We start from the raw sequence: 20,715 nt of genomic DNA, 5'->3' as shown, positions 1-20,715 counted from the left end.
TTCTGTATACTTTCTTTTCCTTTACACTTTGATTTCAATTCCTATTTTTAAACTTAGCCTCTCCTTTCATTTATACTTTCCTTTCCTTTCATACTTACCTTTGCTTTCCTTTCTTTTATAAATTCCCTTCTTTTATAATTCCCTTCCCTTTGCATTATACTTACATTCCCTTTCTGTTCTGTAACATTTTCCCTTAGACCTTCCTTTCCATTCCTTTTTTTTTTTTTAAAATTAACCTTTCCTTTCCTTTTTTATATACTTCCCTATCCTTACAATTCTACATACATTGATTTTCCTTTATACATTGCTTTCCTTTCCATTATATCTACCTTTCCTTTCTTTTCTATTCCCTTCCTTTCCCTTCCTTTATACTTACCTTTGCTTCCTTTGTTTTATACTTTCCCTTCCTTTATACTTTCCATTCCCTTATACTTTCCTTTCCATTCCTATTTTTAAACTTACCCATTCCTTTCATTTATACTTTCTTATCCTTTCCAATATACTTACCTTTGCTTTCCTTTCTTTTGTACTTTCCCTTCCTTTATACTTTCTTTTTCTTTATACTTTCCTTTCCTTTATACTTTCCTTTTCTGTATACTTTCCTTTCCTTTACACTTTCATTTCAATTCCTATTTTTAAACTTAGCCTCTCCTTTCATTTATACTTTCCTTTCCTTTCATACTTACCTTTGCTTTCCTTTCTTTTATAAATTCCCTTCTTTTATAATTCCCTTCCCTTTGCATTATACCTACATTCCCTTTCTGTTCTGTAACATTTTCCGTTAGACCTTCCTTTCCATTCCTTTTTTTTTTTTTTAAATTAACCTTTCCTTTCCTTTTTATATACTTCCCTATCCTTACAATTCTACATACATTGACTTTCCTTTATACTTTGCTTTCCTTTCCATTATATCTACCTTTCCTTTCTTTTCTATTCCCTTCCTTTCCCTTCCTTTATACTTACCTTTGCTTCCTTTCTTTTATACTTTCCCTTCCTTTATACTTTCCATTCCCTTATACTTTCCTTTCCATTCCTATTTTTAAACTTACCCATTCCTTTCATTTATACTTTCTTATCCTTTCCAATATACTTACCTTTGCTTTCCTTTCTTTTATACTTTCCCTTCCTTTATACTTTCTTTTTCTTTATACTTTCCCTTCCTTTATACTTTCCTTTTCTTTATACTTTCCTTTCCTTTATACATTCCTTTTCTGTATACTTTCCTTTCCTTTACACTTTCATTTCAATTCCTATTTTTAAACTTAGCCTCTCCTTTCATTTATACTTTCCTTTCCTTTCCTTTCATACTTACCTTTGCTTTCCTTTCTTTTATAAATTCCATTCTTTTATAATTCCCTTCCCTTTGCATTATACCTACATTCCCTTTCTTTTCTGTAACATTTTCCCTTAGACCTTCCTTTCCATTCCTTTTTTTTTTTAAATTAACCTTTCCTTTCCTTTTTTATATACTTGCCTATCCTTACAATTCTACATACATTGATTTTCCTTTATACATTGCTTTCCTTTCCATTATATCTACCTTTCCTTTCTTTTCTATTCCCTTCCTTTCCCTTCCTTTATACTTACCTTTGCTTCCTTTCTTTTATACTTTCCCTTCCTTTATACTTTCCATTCCCTTATACTTTCCTTTCCATTCCTATTTTTAAACTTACCCATTCCTTTCATTTATACTTTCTTATCCTTTCCAATATACTTACCTTTGCTTTCCTTTCTTTTATACTTTCCCTTCCTTTATACTTTCCTTTTCTTTATACTTTCCTTTCCTTTACACTTTCATTTCAATTCCTATTTTTAAACTTAGCCTCTCCTTTCATTTATACTTTCCTTTCCTTTCCTTTCATACTTACCTTTGCTTTCCTTTCTTTTATAAATTCCCTTCTTTTATAATTCCCTTCCCTTTGCATTATACCTACATTCCCTTTCAGTTCTGTAACATTTTCCTTTAGACCTTCCTTTCCATTGCTTTTTTTTTTTAAATTAACCTTTCCTTTCCTTTTTTATATACTTCCCTATACTTACAATTCTACATACATTGATTTTCCTTTATACATTGCTTTCCTTTCCATTATATCTAACTTTCCTTTCTTTTCTATTCCCTTCCTTTCCCTTCCTTTATACTTACCTTTGCTTCCTTTCTTTTATACTTTCCCTTCCTTTATACTTTCCATTCCCTTATACTTTCCTTTCCATTCCTATTTTTAAACTTACCCATTCCTTTCATTTATACTTTCTTATCCTTTCCAATATACTTACCTTTGCTTTTCTTTCTTTTCAACTTTCTTTTTCCTTTTCTGTATACTTTCTTTTCCTTTACACTTTGATTTCAATTCCTATTTTTAAACTTAGCCTCTCCTTTCATTTATACTTTCCTTTCCTTTCATACTTACCTTTGCTTTCCTTTCTTTTATAAATTCCCTTCTTTTATAATTCCCTTCCCTTTGCATTATACTTACATTCCCTTTCTGTTCTGTAACATTTTCCCTTAGACCTTCCTTTCCATTCCTTTTTTTTTTTTAAAATTAACCTTTCCTTTCCTTTTTTATATACTTCCCTATCCTTACAATTCTACATACATTGACTTTCCTTTATACATTGCTTTCCTTTCCATTATATCTACCTTTCCTTTCTTTTCTATTCCCTTCCTTTCCCTTCCTTTATACTTACCTTTGCTTCCTTTGTTTTATACTTTCCCTTCCTTTATACTTTCCATTCCCTTATACTTTCCTTTCCATTCCTATTTTTAAATTTACCCATTCCTTTCATTTATACTTTCTTATCCTTTCCAATATACTTACCTTTGCTTTCCTTTCTTTTATACTTTCCCTTCCTTTATACTTTCTTTTTCTTTATACTTTCCCTTCCTTTATACTTTCCTTTTCTTTATACTTTCCTTTCCTTTATACTTTCCTTTTCTGTATACTTTCCTTTCCTTTACACTTTCATTTCAATTCCTATTTTTAAACTTAGCCTCTCCTTTCATTTATACTTTCCTTTCCTTTCCTTTCATACTTACCTTTGCTTTCCTTTCTTTTATAAATTCCCTTCTTTTATAATTCCCTTCCCTTTGCATTATACCTACATTCCCTTTCTGTTCTGTAACATTTTCCCTTAGACCTTCCTTTCCATTCCTTTTTTTTTTTAAATTAACCTTTCCTTTCCTTTTTTATATACTTGCCTATCCTTACAATTCTACATACATTGATTTTCCTTTATACATTGCTTTCCTTTCCATTATATCTACCTTTCCTTTCTTTTCTATTCCCTTCCTTTCCCTTCCTTTATACTTACCTTTGCTTCCTTTCTTTTATACTTTCCCTTCCTTTATACTTTCCATTCCCTTATACTTTCCTTTCCATTCCTATTTTTAAACTTACCCATTCCTTTCATTTATACTTTCTTATCCTTTCCAATATACTTACCTTTGCTTTCCTTTCTTTTATACTTTCCCTTCCTTTATACTTTCCTTTTCTTTATACTTTCCTTTCCTTTATACTTTCCTTTTCTGTATACTTTCCTTTCCTTTACACTTTCATTTCAATTCCTATTTTTAAACTTAGCCTCTCCTTTCATTTATACTTTCCTTTCCTTTCATACTTACCTTTGCTTTCCTTTCTTTTATAAATTCCCTTCTTTTATAATTCCCTTCCCTTTGCATTATACCTACATTCCCTTTCAGTTCTGTAACATTTTCCTTTAGACCTTCCTTTCCATTGCTTTTTTTTTTTAAATTAACCTTTCCTTTCCTTTTTTATATACTTCCCTATACTTACAATTCTACATACATTGATTTTCCTTTATACATTGCTTTCCTTTCCATTATATCTACCTTTCCTTTCTTTTCTATTCCCTTCCTTTCCCTTCCTTTATACTTACCTTTGCTTCCTTTCTTTTATACTTTCCCTTCCTTTATACTTTCCATTCCCTTATACTTTCCTTTCCATTCCTATTTTTAAACTTACCCATTCCTTTCATTTTTACTTTCTTATCCTTTCCAATATACTTACCTTTCCTTTTCTTTCTTTTCTACTTTCTATTTCCTTTTCTGTATACTTTCCTTTCCTTTACACTTTGATTTCAATTCCTATTTTTAAACTTAGCCTCTCCTTTCATTTATACTTTCCTTTCCTTTCATACTTACCTTTGCTTTCCTTTCTTTTATAAATTCCCTTCTTTTATAATTCCCTTCCCTTTGCATTATACCTACATTCCCTTTCTGTTCTGTAACATTTTCCTTTAGACCTTCCTTTGCATTCCTTTTTTTTTTTAAAATTAACCTTTCCTTACCTTTTCTATATACTTCCCTATCCTTACAATTCTACATACATTGACTTTCCTTTATACATTGCTTTCCTTTCCATTATATCTACCTTTCCTTTCTTTTCTATTCCCTTCCTTTCCCTTCCTTTATACTTACCTTTGCTTCCTTTCTTTTATACTTTCCCTTCCTTTATACTTTCCATTCCCTTATACTTTCCTTTCCATTCCTATTTTTAAACTTACCCATTCCTTTCATTTATACTTTCTTATCCTTTCCAATATACTTACCTTTGCTTTCCTTTCTTTTGTACTTTCCCTTCCTTTATACTTTCTTTTTCTTTATACTTTCCCTTCCTTTATACTTTCCTTTTCTTTATACTTTCCTTTCCTTTATACTTTCCTTTTCTGTATACTTTCCTTTCCTTTACACTTTCATTTCAATTCCTATTTTTAAACTTAGCCTCTCCTTTCATTTATACTTTCCTTTCCTTTCCTTTCATACTTACCTTTGCTTTCCTTTCTTTTATAAATTCCCTTCTTTTATAATTCCCTTCCCTTTGCATTATACCTACATTCCCTTTCTTTTCTGTAACATTTTCCCTTAGACCTTCCTTTCCATTCCTTTTTTTTTTTAAATTAACCTTTCCTTTCCTTTTTTATATACTTGCCTATCCTTACAATTCTACATACATTGATTTTCCTTTATACATTGCTTTCCTTTCCATTATATCTACCTTTCCTTTCTTTTCTATTCCCTTCCTTTCCCTTCCTTTATACTTACCTTTGCTTCCTTTCTTTTATACTTTCCTTTCCTTTATACTTTCCATTCCCTTATACTTTCCTTTCCATTCCTATTTTTAAACTTACCCATTCCTTTCATTTATACTTTCTTATCCTTTCCAATATACTTACCTTTGCTTTCCTTTCTTTTATACTTTCCCTTCCTTTATACTTTCCTTTTCTTTATACTTTCCTTTCCTTTATACTTTCCTTTTCTGTATACTTTCCTTTCCTTTACACTTTCATTTCAATTCCTATTTTTAAACTTAGCCTCTCCTTTCATTTATACTTTCCTTTCCTTTCATACTTACCTTTGCTTTCCTTTCTTTTATAAATTCCCTTCTTTTATAATTCCCTTCCCTTTGCATTATACCTACATTCCCTTTCAGTTCTGTAACATTTTCCTTTAGACCTTCCTTTCCATGCCTTTTTTTTTTTAAATTAACCTTTCCTTTCCTTTTTTATATACTTCCCTATACTTACAATTCTACATACATTGATTTTCCTTTATACATTGCTTTCCTTTCCATTATATCTACCTTTCCTTTCTTTTCTATTCCCTTCCTTTCCCTTCCTTTATACTTACCTTTGCTTCCTTTCTTTTATACTTTCCCTTCCTTTATACTTTCCATTCCCTTATACTTTCCTTTCCATTCCTATTTTTAAACTTACCCATTCCTTTCATTTTTACTTTCTTATCCTTTCCAATATACTTACCTTTGCTTTTCTTTCTTTTCTACTTTCTTTTTCCTTTTCTGTATACTTTCTTTTCCTTTACACTTTGATTTCAATTCCTATTTTTAAACTTAGCCTCTCCTTTCATTTATACTTTCCTTTCCTTTCATACTTACCTTTGCTTTCCTTTCTTTTATAAATTCCCTTCTTTTATAATTCCCTTCCCTTTGCATTATACCTACATTCCCTTTCTGTTCTGTAACATTTTCCCTTAGACCTTCCTTTCCATTCCTTTTTTTTTTTTTTAAATTAACCTTTCCTTTCCTTTTTTATATACTTCCCTATCCTTACAATTCTACATACATTGACTTTCCTTTATACATTGCTTTCCTTTCCATTATATGTACCTTTCCTTTCTTTTCTATTCCCTTCCTTTCCCTTCCTTTATACTTACCTTTGCTTCCTTTCTTTTATACTTTCCCTTCCTTTATACTTTCCATTCCCTTATACTTTCCTTTCCATTCCTATTTTTAAACTTACCCATTCCTTTCATTTATACTTTCTTATCCTTTCCAATATACTTACCTTTGCTTTCCTTTCTTTTATACTTTCCCTTCCTTTATACTTTCCTTTTCTTTATACTTTCCTTTCCTTTATACTTTCCTTTTCTGTATACTTTCCTTTCCTTTACACTTTCATTTCAATTCCTATTTTTAAACTTAGCCTCTCCATTCATTTATACTTTCCTTTCCTTTCCTTTCCATTCCTTTCATACTTACCTTTGCTTTCCTTTCTTTTATAAATTCCCTTCTTTTATAATTCCCTTCCCTTTGCATTATACCTACATTCCCTTTCAGTTCTGTAACATTTTCCTTTAGACCTTCCTTTCCATTGCTTTTTTTTTTTAAATTAACCTTTCCTTTCCTTTTTTATATACTTCCCTATACTTACAATTCTACATACATTGATTTTCCTTTATACATTGCTTTCCTTTCCATTATATCTACCTTTCCTTTCTTTTCTATTCCCTTCCTTTCCCTTCCTTTATACTTACCTTTGCTTCCTTTCTTTTATACTTTCCCTTCCTTTATACTTTCCATTCCCTTATACTTTCCTTTCCATTCCTATTTTTAAACTTACCCATTCCTTTCATTTTTACTTTCTTATCCTTTCCAATATACTTACCTTTCCTTTTCTTTCTTTTCTACTTTCTATTTCCTTTTCTGTATACTTTCCTTTCCTTTACACTTTGATTTCAATTCCTATTTTTAAACTTAGCCTCTCCTTTCATTTATACTTTCCTTTCCTTTCATACTTACCTTTGCTTTCCTTTCTTTTATAAATTCCCTTCTTTTATAATTCCCTTCCCTTTGCATTATACCTACATTCCCTTTCTGTTCTGTAACATTTTCCTTTAGACCTTCCTTTGCATTCCTTTTTTTTTTTAAAATTAACCTTTCCTTACCTTTTCTATATACTTCCCTATCCTTACAATTCTACATACATTGACTTTCCTTTATACATTGCTTTCCTTTCCATTATATCTACCTTTCCTTTCTTTTCTATTCCCTTCCTTTCCCTTCCTTTATACTTACCTTTGCTTCCTTTCTTTTATACTTTCCCTTCCTTTATACTTTCCATTCCCTTATACTTTCCTTTCCATTCCTATTTTTAAACTTACCCATTCCTTTCATTTATACTTTCTTATCCTTTCCAATATACTTACCTTTGCTTTCCTTTCTTTTGTACTTTCCCTTCCTTTATACTTTCTTTTTCTTTATACTTTCCCTTCCTTTATACTTTCCTTTTCTTTATACTTTCCTTTCCTTTATACTTTCCTTTTCTGTATACTTTCCTTTCCTTTACACTTTCATTTCAATTCCTATTTTTAAACTTAGCCTCTCCTTTCATTTATACTTTCCTTTCCTTTCCTTTCATACTTACCTTTGCTTTCCTTTCTTTTATAAATTCCCTTCTTTTATAATTCCCTTCCCTTTGCATTATACCTACATTCCCTTTCTTTTCTGTAACATTTTCCCTTAGACCTTCCTTTCCATTCCTTTTTTTTTTTAAATTAACCTTTCCTTTCCTTTTTTATATACTTGCCTATCCTTACAATTCTACATACATTGATTTTCCTTTATACATTGCTTTCCTTTCCATTATATCTACCTTTCCTTTCTTTTCTATTCCCTTCCTTTCCCTTCCTTTATACTTACCTTTGCTTCCTTTCTTTTATACTTTCCTTTCCTTTATACTTTCCATTCCCTTATACTTTCCTTTCCATTCCTATTTTTAAACTTACCCATTCCTTTCATTTATACTTTCTTATCCTTTCCAATATACTTACCTTTGCTTTCCTTTCTTTTATACTTTCCCTTCCTTTATACTTTCCTTTTCTTTATACTTTCCTTTCCTTTATACTTTCCTTTTCTGTATACTTTCCTTTCCTTTACACTTTCATTTCAATTCCTATTTTTAAACTTAGCCTCTCCTTTCATTTATACTTTCCTTTCCTTTCATACTTACCTTTGCTTTCCTTTCTTTTATAAATTCCCTTCTTTTATAATTCCCTTCCCTTTGCATTATACCTACATTCCCTTTCAGTTCTGTAACATTTTCCTTTAGACCTTCCTTTCCATGCCTTTTTTTTTTTAAATTAACCTTTCCTTTCCTTTTTTATATACTTCCCTATACTTACAATTCTACATACATTGATTTTCCTTTATACATTGCTTTCCTTTCCATTATATCTACCTTTCCTTTCTTTTGTATTCCCTTCCTTTCCCTTCCTTTATACTTACCTTTGCTTCCTTTCTTTTATACTTTCCCTTCCTTTATACTTTCCATTCCCTTATACTTTCCTTTCCATTCCTATTTTTAAACTTACCCATTCCTTTCATTTTTACTTTCTTATCCTTTCCAATATACTTACCTTTGCTTTTCTTTCTTTTCTACTTTCTTTTTCCTTTTCTGTATACTTTCTTTTCCTTTACACTTTGATTTCAATTCCTATTTTTAAACTTAGCCTCTCCTTTCATTTATACTTTCCTTTCCTTTCATACTTACCTTTGCTTTCCTTTCTTTTATAAATTCCCTTCTTTTATAATTCCCTTCCCTTTGCATTATACCTACATTCCCTTTCTGTTCTGTAACATTTTCCCTTAGACCTTCCTTTCCATTCCTTTTTTTTTTTTTAAAATTAACCTTTCCTTTCCTTTTTTATATACTTCCCTATCCTTACAATTCTACATACATTGACTTTCCTTTATACATTGCTTTCCTTTCCATTATATCTACCTTTCCTTTCTTTTCTATTCCCTTCCTTTCCCTTCCTTTATACTTACCTTTGCTTCCTTTGTTTTATACTTTCCCTTCCTTTATACTTTCCATTCCCTTATACTTTCCTTTCCATTCCTATTTTTAAACTTACCCATTCCTTTCATTTATACTTTCTTATCCTTTCCAATATACTTACCTTTGCTTTCCTTTCTTTTGTACTTTCCCTTCCTTTATACTTTCTTTTTCTTTATACTTTCCCTTCCTTTATACTTTCCTTTTCTTTATACTTTCCTTTCCTTTATACTTTCCTTTTCTGTATACTTTCCTTTCCTTTACACTTTCATTTCAATTCCTATTTTTAAACTTAGCCTCTCCTTTCATTTATACTTTCCTTTCCTTTCCTTTCATACTTACCTTTGCTTTCCTTTCTTTTATAAATTCCCTTCTTTTATAATTCCCTTCCCTTTGCATTATACCTACATTCCCTTTCTGTTCTGTAACATTTTCCCTTAGACCTTCCTTTCCATTCCTTTTTTTTTTTAAATTAACCTTTCCTTTCCTTTTTTATATACTTGCCTATCCTTACAATTCTACATACATTGATTTTCCTTTATACATTGCTTTCCTTTCCATTATATCTACCTTTCCTTTCTTTTCTATTCCCTTCCTTTCCCTTCCTTTATACTTACCTTTGCTTCCTTTCTTTTATACTTTCCCTTCCTTTATACTTTCCATTCCCTTATACTTTCCTTTCCATTCCTATTTTTAAACTTACCCATTCCTTTCATTTATACTTTCTTATCCTTTCCAATATACTTACCTTTGCTTTCCTTTCTTTTATACTTTCCCTTCCTTTATACTTTCCTTTCCTTTATACTTTCCTTTTCTGTATACTTTCCTTTCCTTTACACTTTCATTTCAATTCCTATTTTTAAACTTAGCCTCTCCTTTCATTTATACTTTCCTTTCCTTTCATACTTACCTTTGCTTTCCTTTCTTTTATAAATTCCCTTCTTTTATAATTCCCTTCCCTTTGCATTATACCTACATTCCCTTTCTGTTCTGTAACATTTTCCGTTAGACCTTCCTTTCCATTCCTTTTTTTTTTTTTTAAATTAACCTTTCCTTTCCTTTTTATATACTTCCCTATCCTTACAATTCTACATACATTGACTTTCCTTTATACTTTGCTTTCCTTTCCATTATATCTACCTTTCCTTTCTTTTCTATTCCCTTCCTTTCCCTTCCTTTATACTTACCTTTGCTTCCTTTCTTTTATACTTTCCCTTCCTTTATACTTTCCATTCCCTTATACTTTCCTTTCCATTCCTATTTTTAAACTTACCCATTCCTTTCATTTATACTTTCTTATCCTTTCCAATATACTTACCTTTGCTTTCCTTTCTTTTATACTTTCCCTTCCTTTATACTTTCTTTTTCTTTATACTTTCCCTTCCTTTATACTTTCCTTTTCTTTATACTTTCCTTTCCTTTATACTTTCCTTTTCTGTATACTTTCCTTTCCTTTACACTTTCATTTCAATTCCTATTTTTAAACTTAGCCTCTCCTTTCATTTATACTTTCCTTTCCTTTCCTTTCATACTTACCTTTGCTTTCCTTTCTTTTATAAATTCCATTCTTTTATAATTCCCTTCCCTTTGCATTATACCTACATTCCCTTTCTTTTCTGTAACATTTTCCCTTAGACCTTCCTTTCCATGCCTTTTTTTTTTTAAATTAACCTTTCCTTTCCTTTTTTATATACTTGCCTATCCTTACAATTCTACATACATTGATTTTCCTTTATACATTGCTTTCCTTTCCATTATATCTACCTTTCCTTTCTTTTCTATTCCCTTCCTTTCCCTTCCTTTATACTTACCTTTGCTTCCTTTCTTTTATACTTTCCCTTCCTTTATACTTTCCATTCCCTTATACTTTCCTTTCCATTCCTATTTTTAAACTTACCCATTCCTTTCATTTATACTTTCTTATCCTTTCCAATATACTTACCTTTGCTTTCCTTTCTTTTATACTTTCCCTTCCTTTATACTTTCCTTTTCTTTATACTTTCCTTTCCTTTATACTTTCCTTTTCTGTATACTTTCCTTTCCTTTACACTTTCATTTCAATTCCTATTTTTAAACTTAGCCTCTCCTTTCATTTATACTTTCCTTTCCTTTCCTTTCATACTTACCTTTGCTTTCCTTTCTTTTATAAATTCCCTTCTTTTATAATTCCCTTCCCTTTGCATTATACCTACATTCCCTTTCAGTTCTGTAACATTTTCCTTTAGACCTTCCTTTCCATTGCTTTTTTTTTTTAAATTAACCTTTCCTTTCCTTTTTTATATACTTCCCTATACTTACAATTCTACATACATTGATTTTCCTTTATACATTGCTTTCCTTTCCATTATATCTAACTTTCCTTTCTTTTCTATTCCCTTCCTTTCCCTTCCTTTATACTTACCTTTGCTTCCTTTCTTTTATACTTTCCCTTCCTTTATACTTTCCATTCCCTTATACTTTCCTTTCCATTCCTATTTTTAAACTTACCCATTCCTTTCATTTATACTTTCTTATCCTTTCCAATATACTTACCTTTGCTTTTCTTTCTTTTCAACTTTCTTTTTCCTTTTCTGTATACTTTCTTTTCCTTTACACTTTGATTTCAATTCCTATTTTTAAACTTAGCCTCTCCTTTCATTTATACTTTCCTTTCCTTTCATACTTACCTTTGCTTTCCTTTCTTTTATAAATTCCCTTCTTTTATAATTCCCTTCCCTTTGCATTATACTTACATTCCCTTTCTGTTCTGTAACATTTTCCCTTAGACCTTCCTTTCCATTCCTTTTTTTTTTTTTTAAATTAACCTTTCCTTTCCTTTTTTATATACTTCCCTATCCTTACAATTCTACATACATTGACTTTCCTTTATACATTGCTTTCCTTTCCATTATATCTACCTTTCCTTTCTTTTCTATTCCCTTCCTTTCCCTTCCTTTATACTTACCTTTGCTTCCTTTGTTTTATACTTTCCCTTCCTTTATACTTTCCATTCCCTTATACTTTCCTTTCCATTCCTATTTTTAAACTTACCCATTCCTTTCATTTATACTTTCTTATCCTTTCCAATATACTTACCTTTGCTTTCCTTTCTTTTGTACTTTCCCTTCCTTTATACTTTCTTTTTCTTTATACTTTCCCTTCCTTTATACTTTCCTTTTCTTTATACTTTCCTTTCCTTTATACTTTCCTTTTCTGTATACTTTCCTTTCCTTTACACTTTCATTTCAATTCCTATTTTTAAACTTAGCCTCTCCTTTCATTTATACTTTCCTTTCATACTTACCTTTGCTTTCCTTTCCTTTATAAATTCCCTTCTTTTATAATTCCCTTCCCTTTGCATTATACCTACATTCCCTTTCTGTTCTGTAACATTTTCCTTTAGACCTTCCTTTCCATTCCTTTTTTTTTTTTGAAATTAACCTTTCCTTTCCTTTTTTATATACTTCCCTATCCTTACAATTCTACATACATTGACTTTCCTTTATACTTTGCTTTCCTTTCCATTATATCTACCTTTCCTTTCTTTTCTATTCCCTTCCTTTCCCTTCCTTTATTCTTACCTTTACTTCCTTTCTTTTATACTTTCCCTTCCTTTATACTTTCCATTCCCTTATATTTTCCTTTCCATTCTTATTTTTAAACTTACCCATTCCTTTCATTTATACTTTCTTATCCTTTCCAATATACTTACCTTTGCTTTCCTTTCTTTTATACTTTCCCTTCCTTTATACTTTCCTTTTCTTTATACTTTACTTTCCATTATACTTTCTTTTGTACCTTCCTTTCCTTTACACTTTCCTTTCCTTAGCATACCTTTATACTTTCCTTTCATTTTTTTCTTGCCTATAGATTTGATTTTTTTTTCTTATTTTCTTCCTTCCCCCCCCTCACCCCCCTTTTTTCTGTTCTTATATATTTTTTATTTCATTTTCTTTTCCTTTTCCTTCCCCCCCCCTTTTTTCTTCTTTTCTCTTTACTTTTTCTTTTTTTTCTACTTATTTTTCTTGCCTTCTTTCCTTATCCTTTGGCTTTTTCTTCCTCTTTTTTCATTTTGTTTTTCTTCCCCATTTTCTTTCCCTTCTCCTTTTTCGATTCTTTTTCTTCCCAAATCTTCTTCTATTTTCTTCCCTGTTTTCTTCCCTCGTCTTTCTTCCCCTTTTATCTTTTACTTTCTCCTGTTTTATGTTTTTTTTTCCCTGTGTCTTTTTCTTTACCTTTTTCTTCCCTACCTCCATTTTATTTTTCTTCTTTCTTGCTTTCTTTTTAATTTTCATTTTCTTTACATTTTTCTTCCGCTTTTCTCATTATTTTTTATTTCTTGCTTTTCTTCCCTCTTCCCCCCCCCGACACCCACCCATCCACATTTTGTCTTTTGCTTCCTCCTTTTAAAATCTTGATTGTTTTTTTCTTATTTTCTTCCCTTCCCCCCCTCTTTTTTTGTTCCCATATATTTTTTACTTGTTTATGTTTTCCTCTTCCTTTTCTATCCCCCCCCCCACCACCATTTTTCTTTTGCTTTTGGTTCTTCTTAACCTGTTTTTCTTTTGCTTCCCTCTTTTTGTTCTCCTTTCTCTATTTAATTTTCATTTTCTCTTCCCCCTTTCCTTGCCTCTTTTTTCTTGCTCCCTTTTTTCTTCCCCTTTATGTTTCCCTTTCCCTTTCTTTCCCTTTATCTTTTTTTCTCTTTTTTCTTTTATTTTCCTGTCTTTTCTTTCTTTACTTTTTCTTTTTTTCTTCTTCTTTTTCTTCCCTTTTTTCCTTTTGCTTTTGCTTCTTCTTCCCCTTTTTGTTTTATTTTTCTTCCCCATTTTCTTTCCCTTCTCCTTTTTCTATTCTTTTTCTTCCCTATTATCATTCTTCTTCTATTTTCTTCCCTGTTTTCTCCCCTCTTTTTTCTTCCCCTTTTATCTTGACTTTCTCCTGTTTCATGTTTTTTTCCCTATTTCTTTTTTTTAACTTTTTCTTCCCTATCTTTATTTTTCTTCTTTCTTGCTTTTTTCTCTTTTTAATATTCGTTTTCTTTCCATTTTTCTTCCCCTTTTCTCATTCTTTTATTTCTTGGTTTTCTTCCCTCTTTTCTTTTTACCCTGACCCATTCTTTGTCTTCTTTTTTCTTTTTAAAGTTTGATAATTTTTTTTCTTCTTCTCTTCCCTTCCCCCTTTTTTTTATAGCCCATATATTTACTTCTTTTTTTTTTCCTTTTCCAATCATTCCCCCACCCCCCAACCCCTATTTTCTTTAGCTTTTGTTTCTTTTTACCCTGTTTTACTTTCGCTTCCTCCTTTTCTCTTCTCTTTTCTCTTTTTCTTCCCTATTTAATTTTCTTTTTTGCTTCCCCATTTCCTTCCCTCTTTTTTCTTGCTTTTTTTTCTTTCCCTTTATGTTTCTTTTTCTTCTTCTCTATTCTTTACCTTTTTCTTTTTCTTTTTTTTCTTTTCTTTTCTTTTTCCTTTTTATTCTTTTTTCTTTTTTCTTTTTTCCTTTGTTTTCCTTTTTTTTTCTTTTCCTTTCTTTTTTTATTCTTTTCTTCTTTTCTTTTTCTTCCCTTCTTTCCTTTTGCTTTTACTTTCTCTTCCCCTTTTTGTTTTTTCTTCCCCATTTTTTCCCTTCTCCTTTTCCTATTCTTTTTCTTCCCTATTATCATTCTTCTTCTATTTCCTTCCCTGTATTCTTCCCTCTTTTTTCTTCCCTCTTTTTTTCTTCCTTTTATCTTTACTTTCCCCCTTCTGTTTCCTGTTTTTTATTTCTCCTATTTCTTTTCCATTACCTTTTTTCCCTATCTTCCCCCTTTTCTATTCCCTTTTCTCTTTTTCTTCACTGTTTAATTTTCATTTCCTCTTTCTTCCCCCTTTCCTTCCCTGTTTTTTCTTGCTCTTTTTTTTTTCCTTCCCCTTTATGTTTCCTTATCGCTTTCTTTCTCTTTCCCTCTCTCTTTCGTATTCCCTTTCTTCTTCACTTCCCTCTTTTCTTTACTCTTCATTCCTTTCTTTTTCTTCTTCTTCTTTTTCTTCCTTTTCTTTGCCTTCTTTTTCTTCACTTCTTTCATTTTCCTTTTGTTCATTTCTCCTGTTTTTGTTTTTCTTTTCTTCCCCATTTTCTTTTCCTTCTATTTTTTATATTCTTTTTCTTCCCTATTATCATTTTTCTTCTTTTTTTCCCTGTTTTCTTACCTTTACCCCCCCCCCCAATTTTATTTTTGTCTTCCCTCTTCTATTTCCTTTTATCTTTCTCCTATTACTTTTTTTCTCTTCTTCTTTCCTTTCTTTATATTCTCTTCTTTTCTTCCTTCTTTTCTTTTTTCCTTTCTTTTTTCTATCCTCTTTCCATTTTCTCCCCTCCCCTCTCCTCATTTCTTTTTTTTTCCCCTCTCTTCCCCTTTCTTTTCCTTTCTATTTCCATTTCCCTTTATTTCCCTTTCCCTTCCCTTTCTCTTTTCTTCTTTTCATTTCTTCTTTTAGTTTTTTTTCTTCTTCGACTTCCCTTCTTTCCTTTTGCTTTTGTTTTTTCTTCCCCTATTTTTTTCTTCCTCATTTTCTTTCCCTTCTCCTCTCACTATTCTTTTTCTTCCCAACTATCATTCTTCTTCTATTTTCCTCCCTCTTTTCTTCCCCCTTTATTCTTCCCCTTTTATCTTTGCTTTCCCACTTCTCTTTCCCTTCCCTCCCCTTTCTTTCCCTTTACCCCCTTCTATCCCTTTCCCTTTCTTTTTTCTTATTTTCTTTTCTTTTTTTTTATTCTTTTCTTTTGCTACCCTATTTTTCTTCTCTATTTTTTCTTCTTTTTTCTTTTTCTTTTTCTCTTCTTTTTTCTTTTTCTATTTTCTTTTGGCTTTGCTATTACCTTATCCTTTTTGTTTTTCTATATCTTCATTTTTTCCCTTTATTCTATTCTTCTTTCTCTTTTCTATCCCTATTATTTTTTTCCTTTTTCATTAACTTTTTTCTTTTTCTTTATCTTTTTTTCTTTTTTTTTTCTTTCTTTTCTGTTGCTCTTTCTTCTTGTTTCTTTTTCTTTTATTTTTTTCTGCTGCTTTTTCTTCTTGTTTCATTGTTTTTCCTTTTCTTTTGCTTTTTAAATCTCTCTATTTTTCCTTTCCTTTTTTTCTTTCTCTTTTTCTTCCCTCGTTTCTTTTTTATCCCAATTTTCTTCACCTTTTTCTTTCATCTTCTTCCCCTTCTTCATTTCCTTTACTTCCCTTTTTTTTTTTACTTTTAAAGCACAATTACTTCATGAAATGATACTTCTCGATGTACAAACAGATATAAAAATATCATCTGATACCTCTTTGCGCTGTTCTCACAATCATAGAGTAGCCATCAGTAGCTTTGGTTTTGGTAAATAAAAAAAAAAAAAGAAAAAAAAAATCTGCAGGACTGTCGTACAAATACTAGTGATGGGGGATGGAGGGGAGATATTCTGGCCATCAGTGACCTTTCCCTTCCATTTCCCCCCCTTATTTTCTTTTGCTTTTGGTTCTTCTTACCCTATTTGTTTCTCTCTTCCTTCCCCCTTTTCTGTTCTCCTTTCTCTTTTTCTTCCCTATTTTCTCTTCCCCCTTTCCTTCCCCCTTTTTTCTTGCTCTTTTTTTTAACTTCCCCTTTATGTTTCCCTTTCCCTTTTATTTCCTTTTCCCTTTATTTCCCTTCCCTTTTTCTTTTCTCTTTTCTATTCTTTTCTTTGGGGAAGCTGTATTTATGTTGTATTTACTTTGGTATTTATCTTACCTTTTTAGAGGAGTTGTGCCTGCTTCTGCTTCTTCAAAAAGGAACAGGGAGCTCTACAGTAGAAGCCTGAAGGTGAGGTGGGCTGGCCTCTCTGCCTGCCTGTGGTCCTTCCTTCCCCCTGGAAAGTTTATCACATGAGATTTTGATAGGCTTCTTCTTACCCTATTTGTTTTACTATTCCTCCCCCCTTTTGTGTTCTCCTTTTTCTTTTTCTTCCCTATTTAATTTTCATTTTCTCTTTACTTCCCCCTTTCCTTCCCTCTTTTTTCTTGCTCTTTCTTTTTCTTCCCCTTTATGTTTCCCTTTCTCTTGATTTCTCTTTCTCTTCCTCTTTCCCTTCCCCTTCCCTTTTCTTTTCCCCTTCTGTTTCTTCCCTTACTTCCCTTCTTTTTTGGGAAGCTGTATTTATCTTGTATTTACTTTTGTATTTATCTTACCTTTTTAGAGGTGTTGTGCCTGCTTCTGCTGGCTTCAAAAAGGAACAAGGAGCTCTACAGTAGAAGCCTGAAGGTGAGGTGGGCTGGCCTCTCTGCCTGCCTGTGCTCCTTCCTTCCCCCTGAAAACATCACCACATGAGATTTTGATAGGATTCTTTTTACTCTATTTGTTTTTCTTTTCCTTCCATCTTTTCTGTTCTCCTTTCTCTTTTTCTTCCCTATTTAATTTTCATTTTCTCTTTGCTTCCCAATTTCCTTCCCTCTTTTTTCTTGCTTTTTTTTCCTTCCCTTTTATGTTTCTCTTTTTCTTTTCCATTTCCCTTTCCTTTTTTTTTAAAAAAGCACAATAAATTCATGAAATGACACTTCTCGACGTACAAACATAAAAATATCATCTGATACCTCTTTGCGCTGTTCTCACAATCATAGAGTAGCCATCAGTAGCTTTGATTTTGGTAATAAATAAATAAATAAATAAATAAATAAAAAATCTGCAGGACTGTGGTACAAATAATAGTGATGAGGGATGGAGGGGAGATATCCTGGCCACCTCTCCCTTCCATTTCCCCAACTTATTTTCTTTTGCTTTTGGTTCTTCTTAACCTATTTGTTTTCCTTTTCCTTCCCCCTTTTCTGTTCTCCTTTCTCTTTTTCTTCCCTATTTAAGTTTCTTTTTGTCTTTACTTCCCCCTTTCCTTCCCTCTTTTTTCTTGCTCTTTTTTTTTACTTCCAATTTATTTTTACCTTTCCCTTTATTTCCCTTTCTCTATCCCTTCCCTTTTTCTTTTCTCTTTTCTATTCTTTTCTTTGGGGAAGCTGTATTTATCTTGTATTTACTTTGGTATTTATCTTACCTTTTTAGAGGAGTTGTGCCTGCTTCTGCTTCTTCAAAAAGGAACAGGGAGCTCTACAGTAGAAGCCTGAAGGTGAGGTGGGCTGACCTCTCTGTCTGCCTGTGCTCCTTCCTTCCCCCTGGAAAGTTCACCACATGAGACTTTGATAGGCTTCTTCTTACCCTATTTGTTTTACTTTTCCTCCCCCCTTTCGTGTTCTCCTTTCTCTTTTTCTTCCCTATTTAATTTTCATTTTCTGTTTACTTCCCCCTTTTCTTCCCTCTTTCTTCTTGCTCTTTCTTTTTCATCCCCTTTATGTTTCTGTTTCCCTTCCTCTTTCCCTTTCCCTTCCACTTCCCCTTTCTCTTTCCCTTTCCCTTCCCCTTTCCCTTTTCCTTCCCTTTTCTCTTTCCTTTCCCCTTTTGTTTCCCCTTCCCTTCCCTTCTTTTCCTTCCAAGAAGCTGTATTTATCTTGTATTTACTTATGTATTTATCTTACCTTTTTAGAGATGTTGTGCCTGCTTCTGCTGGCTTCAAAAAGGAACAGGGAGCTCTACCGTAGAAGCCTGAAGTTGAGGTGGGGTGGCCTCTCTGCCTGTACTCCTTCCTTCCTCCTGGAAAGTTCACCACATGAGGTTTTGATAGGCTTCCATAATGTATGGGTATGGAAAGCTGCAACTAACTCTGCAGATGACTGGTATATACTTAACATTTGAAATCTCAATAAAATTTTCTGCTTGTTGAGTTATTGTCTGGCATTCACTTATTTCCTGATTTGGCCATCATTTCTGGCTGCTCTTTTGACAGATTTTCACTATTTCTGCAGTCACATTGGTCTGGCAACAGGGGAATCAGCTGTGGCTGTGGGTGTGGTGAGAGCAGCACAACCACCCCATCCTTCTCTGAGTCCTCACTTCCTCTGCAGCATTGCTTCACAGACCCTTGCACACCCTAAAAGCAGCGGCCAGCAACCAGCCATAGTGACCTGGGTTTAATTTGTCTGCAGTTGAATACAATTAGTCCCCAGACAAACTTGGGTCGCCTTTTTGTTTCACCAAAAAAATCACTGATGCTGAAGATCTGGCATATGCTCCAGCCTTACAGCTCAAGTCCTGTCACCCGCCCCCCCCCCTCCCATCTCACCCCCCCCCCGTCCCGCTTAAACTTCCAAGCGTCTGGAACCTCAACTGGCTTTGAATGCATCCCTGAGCCGAGCCCAATCTGGACACATACCTGAGGGTGGAGAGCAGAGACGATCCGCTTTTGGGAGCCGGGCTGAAAACGGCTGCGCCGTAACCCGCATAGTACATCAGGATCACTCCGTCGGGCAAGCGGCTCCATCTAGCGGCCGTGGCCCGTTTCATGCCGGACGCTCAGTGATGTCACCAACGAATGAGCTGACGTTACAGCACGGGGCGACCCTTCCCCGATCCCGGGCAGCCCCAGGATCTTTCTGGGAGCGATATGAGCAGAGCAGGGGTGGGGTGCATTGTAACCCCTCTTCTCAGCGTCACCCGCAGGTTCACCAGCAACTCACTGCAGCGCTCCCTGAGAACCACTGAAAGGGCTTGGTGCTGTGAGCACCTGGAGGAGCTCTTTGTGATAGGGAGTGGCCGAATGTTGTTTCCGGCTTTGCTGCTGGATAGATTTGCTGTGTACTGATATCAAATGCATTACAGTAGTTTGAGGCACCGGGAGATGACTGCCAGGCCCTCTGTCAAAGGAAAAACAAGTCTTTTGGCAGTGTGAAAAATAAACTGGGCTGTTCTCCAGTAGCAACCCAGAAAGATTATTGGATTTTGCACTTTGTTAGTAATTTGTAAGCAAATACTCAAACTATCAAATAGAAAACAATATTTCCTTATTTTATTTTATTTTATTTTATCTTATTTTATTTTATTTTAGAATGTGAGCTGAATAACATCTTCATCCTCACCTCCAGATTGCAGTATGGGAGCCAGTTGAGATGTCTCCTTCATGCTTTTGGTCTGGCAATCAGCTACTTTGCTGGATCAAACAGCCTGGAGACCCAATAGTGGCTGTCATCAGATGGTGAAGACATCACAGGCCATTGTCAGATGGCAATGTGACATTGACAGCAGATGAGTTCCTGCTCCCACTCAGCCCCATCTGCACATTCGTCAGATGCACAGCTTCTGAATGTGCAGCTGCTCAAGGGATATTCTCTCCTTCCCACAGCCACACACACCAGAGATAACTCACATCAAGGACTGGATGTGAGCCCTTGGCAGGGCCCTCCATGACAGGAATCCAAACTGTTTTGAGATCTTTCAGCACATTAACCATTTCACAGCCATCTTTTCTGTGGATGTTATCATAAAAGCTGAGGAGATCTTATCTTTCACTGTTAAGTGCTGGCTCATGAGAAAAGGCTGCTCTGATGTCTCCTCATGCTTAACAACATAATGGTATATTTGAATGAACACATCTTCACTAGCAGACAAGGGTGTGGGTCTAGAGCATAAGCAGAGAATAAATTTTCCCCACCATTTGTGCTGGGAGTGAATTATCCTGTAACATTCTCAGGGAACAGGAAGAAGGAGGAAACTGTAACGAGGCAGTGCCACTTCCATGCTCAGAAGAGGATATGTGAGCATCTTCCTGCACTCAGC

The 20,715-nt window shown here is 33.2% G+C and overlaps 1 protein-coding gene and 2 long non-coding RNA genes across 7 annotated transcripts in view; 1 reads left to right on the top strand and 2 right to left on the bottom strand.

Annotated features, from left to right (window-relative positions):
- LOC146754042 (uncharacterized) overlaps window positions 1–18,826 on the top strand; it is a 74,287-nt gene extending 55,461 nt beyond the window's left edge. The window contains exons 2-5 of one of the 4 annotated variants that reach the window (XR_014939583.1): window positions 16,821–16,884; window positions 17,258–17,322; window positions 18,112–18,175; window positions 18,590–18,826. Coding sequence is in view for 2 of the 4 variants with exons in the window: in XM_085529523.1 (XP_085385649.1) it covers window positions 14,469–16,163 (1,695 nt within the window). In the remaining 2 variants the exon portion in view is untranslated. Of the gene's footprint in view, window positions 1–12,720; window positions 16,885–17,257; window positions 17,323–18,111; window positions 18,176–18,589 lie in introns of those variants that run through there. The other 3 variants (XM_085529524.1, XR_014939584.1, XM_085529523.1) reach the window with 3 other exon arrangements.
- LOC146754037 (uncharacterized) overlaps window positions 1–20,715 on the bottom strand; it is a 134,800-nt gene that overhangs the window by 13,004 nt on the left and 101,081 nt on the right. The window lies entirely within an intron of this gene.
- Window positions 17,104–18,667, bottom strand: LOC146754043 (uncharacterized). 2 transcript variants are annotated; one of them, XR_014939595.1, is made up of 3 exons: window positions 18,582–18,667; window positions 18,104–18,221; window positions 17,104–17,368 (listed from the first exon to the last, which is right to left on the bottom strand). It is a non-coding gene; the product is annotated as an uncharacterized LOC146754043 (long non-coding RNA). The 2 variants fall into 2 exon arrangements; XR_014939596.1 differs by lacking the exon at window positions 17,104–17,368 and adding an exon at window positions 17,375–17,693.

This window comes from Coturnix japonica, chromosome Z (genome assembly GCF_054131305.1).
Source record: "Coturnix japonica strain WE chromosome Z, WE-NBRP24, whole genome shotgun sequence".
In the NCBI taxonomy this organism is placed as follows: domain Eukaryota; kingdom Metazoa; phylum Chordata; class Aves; order Galliformes; family Phasianidae; genus Coturnix; species Coturnix japonica.
This window is presented reverse-complemented; position numbering and strand designations above follow the sequence as displayed.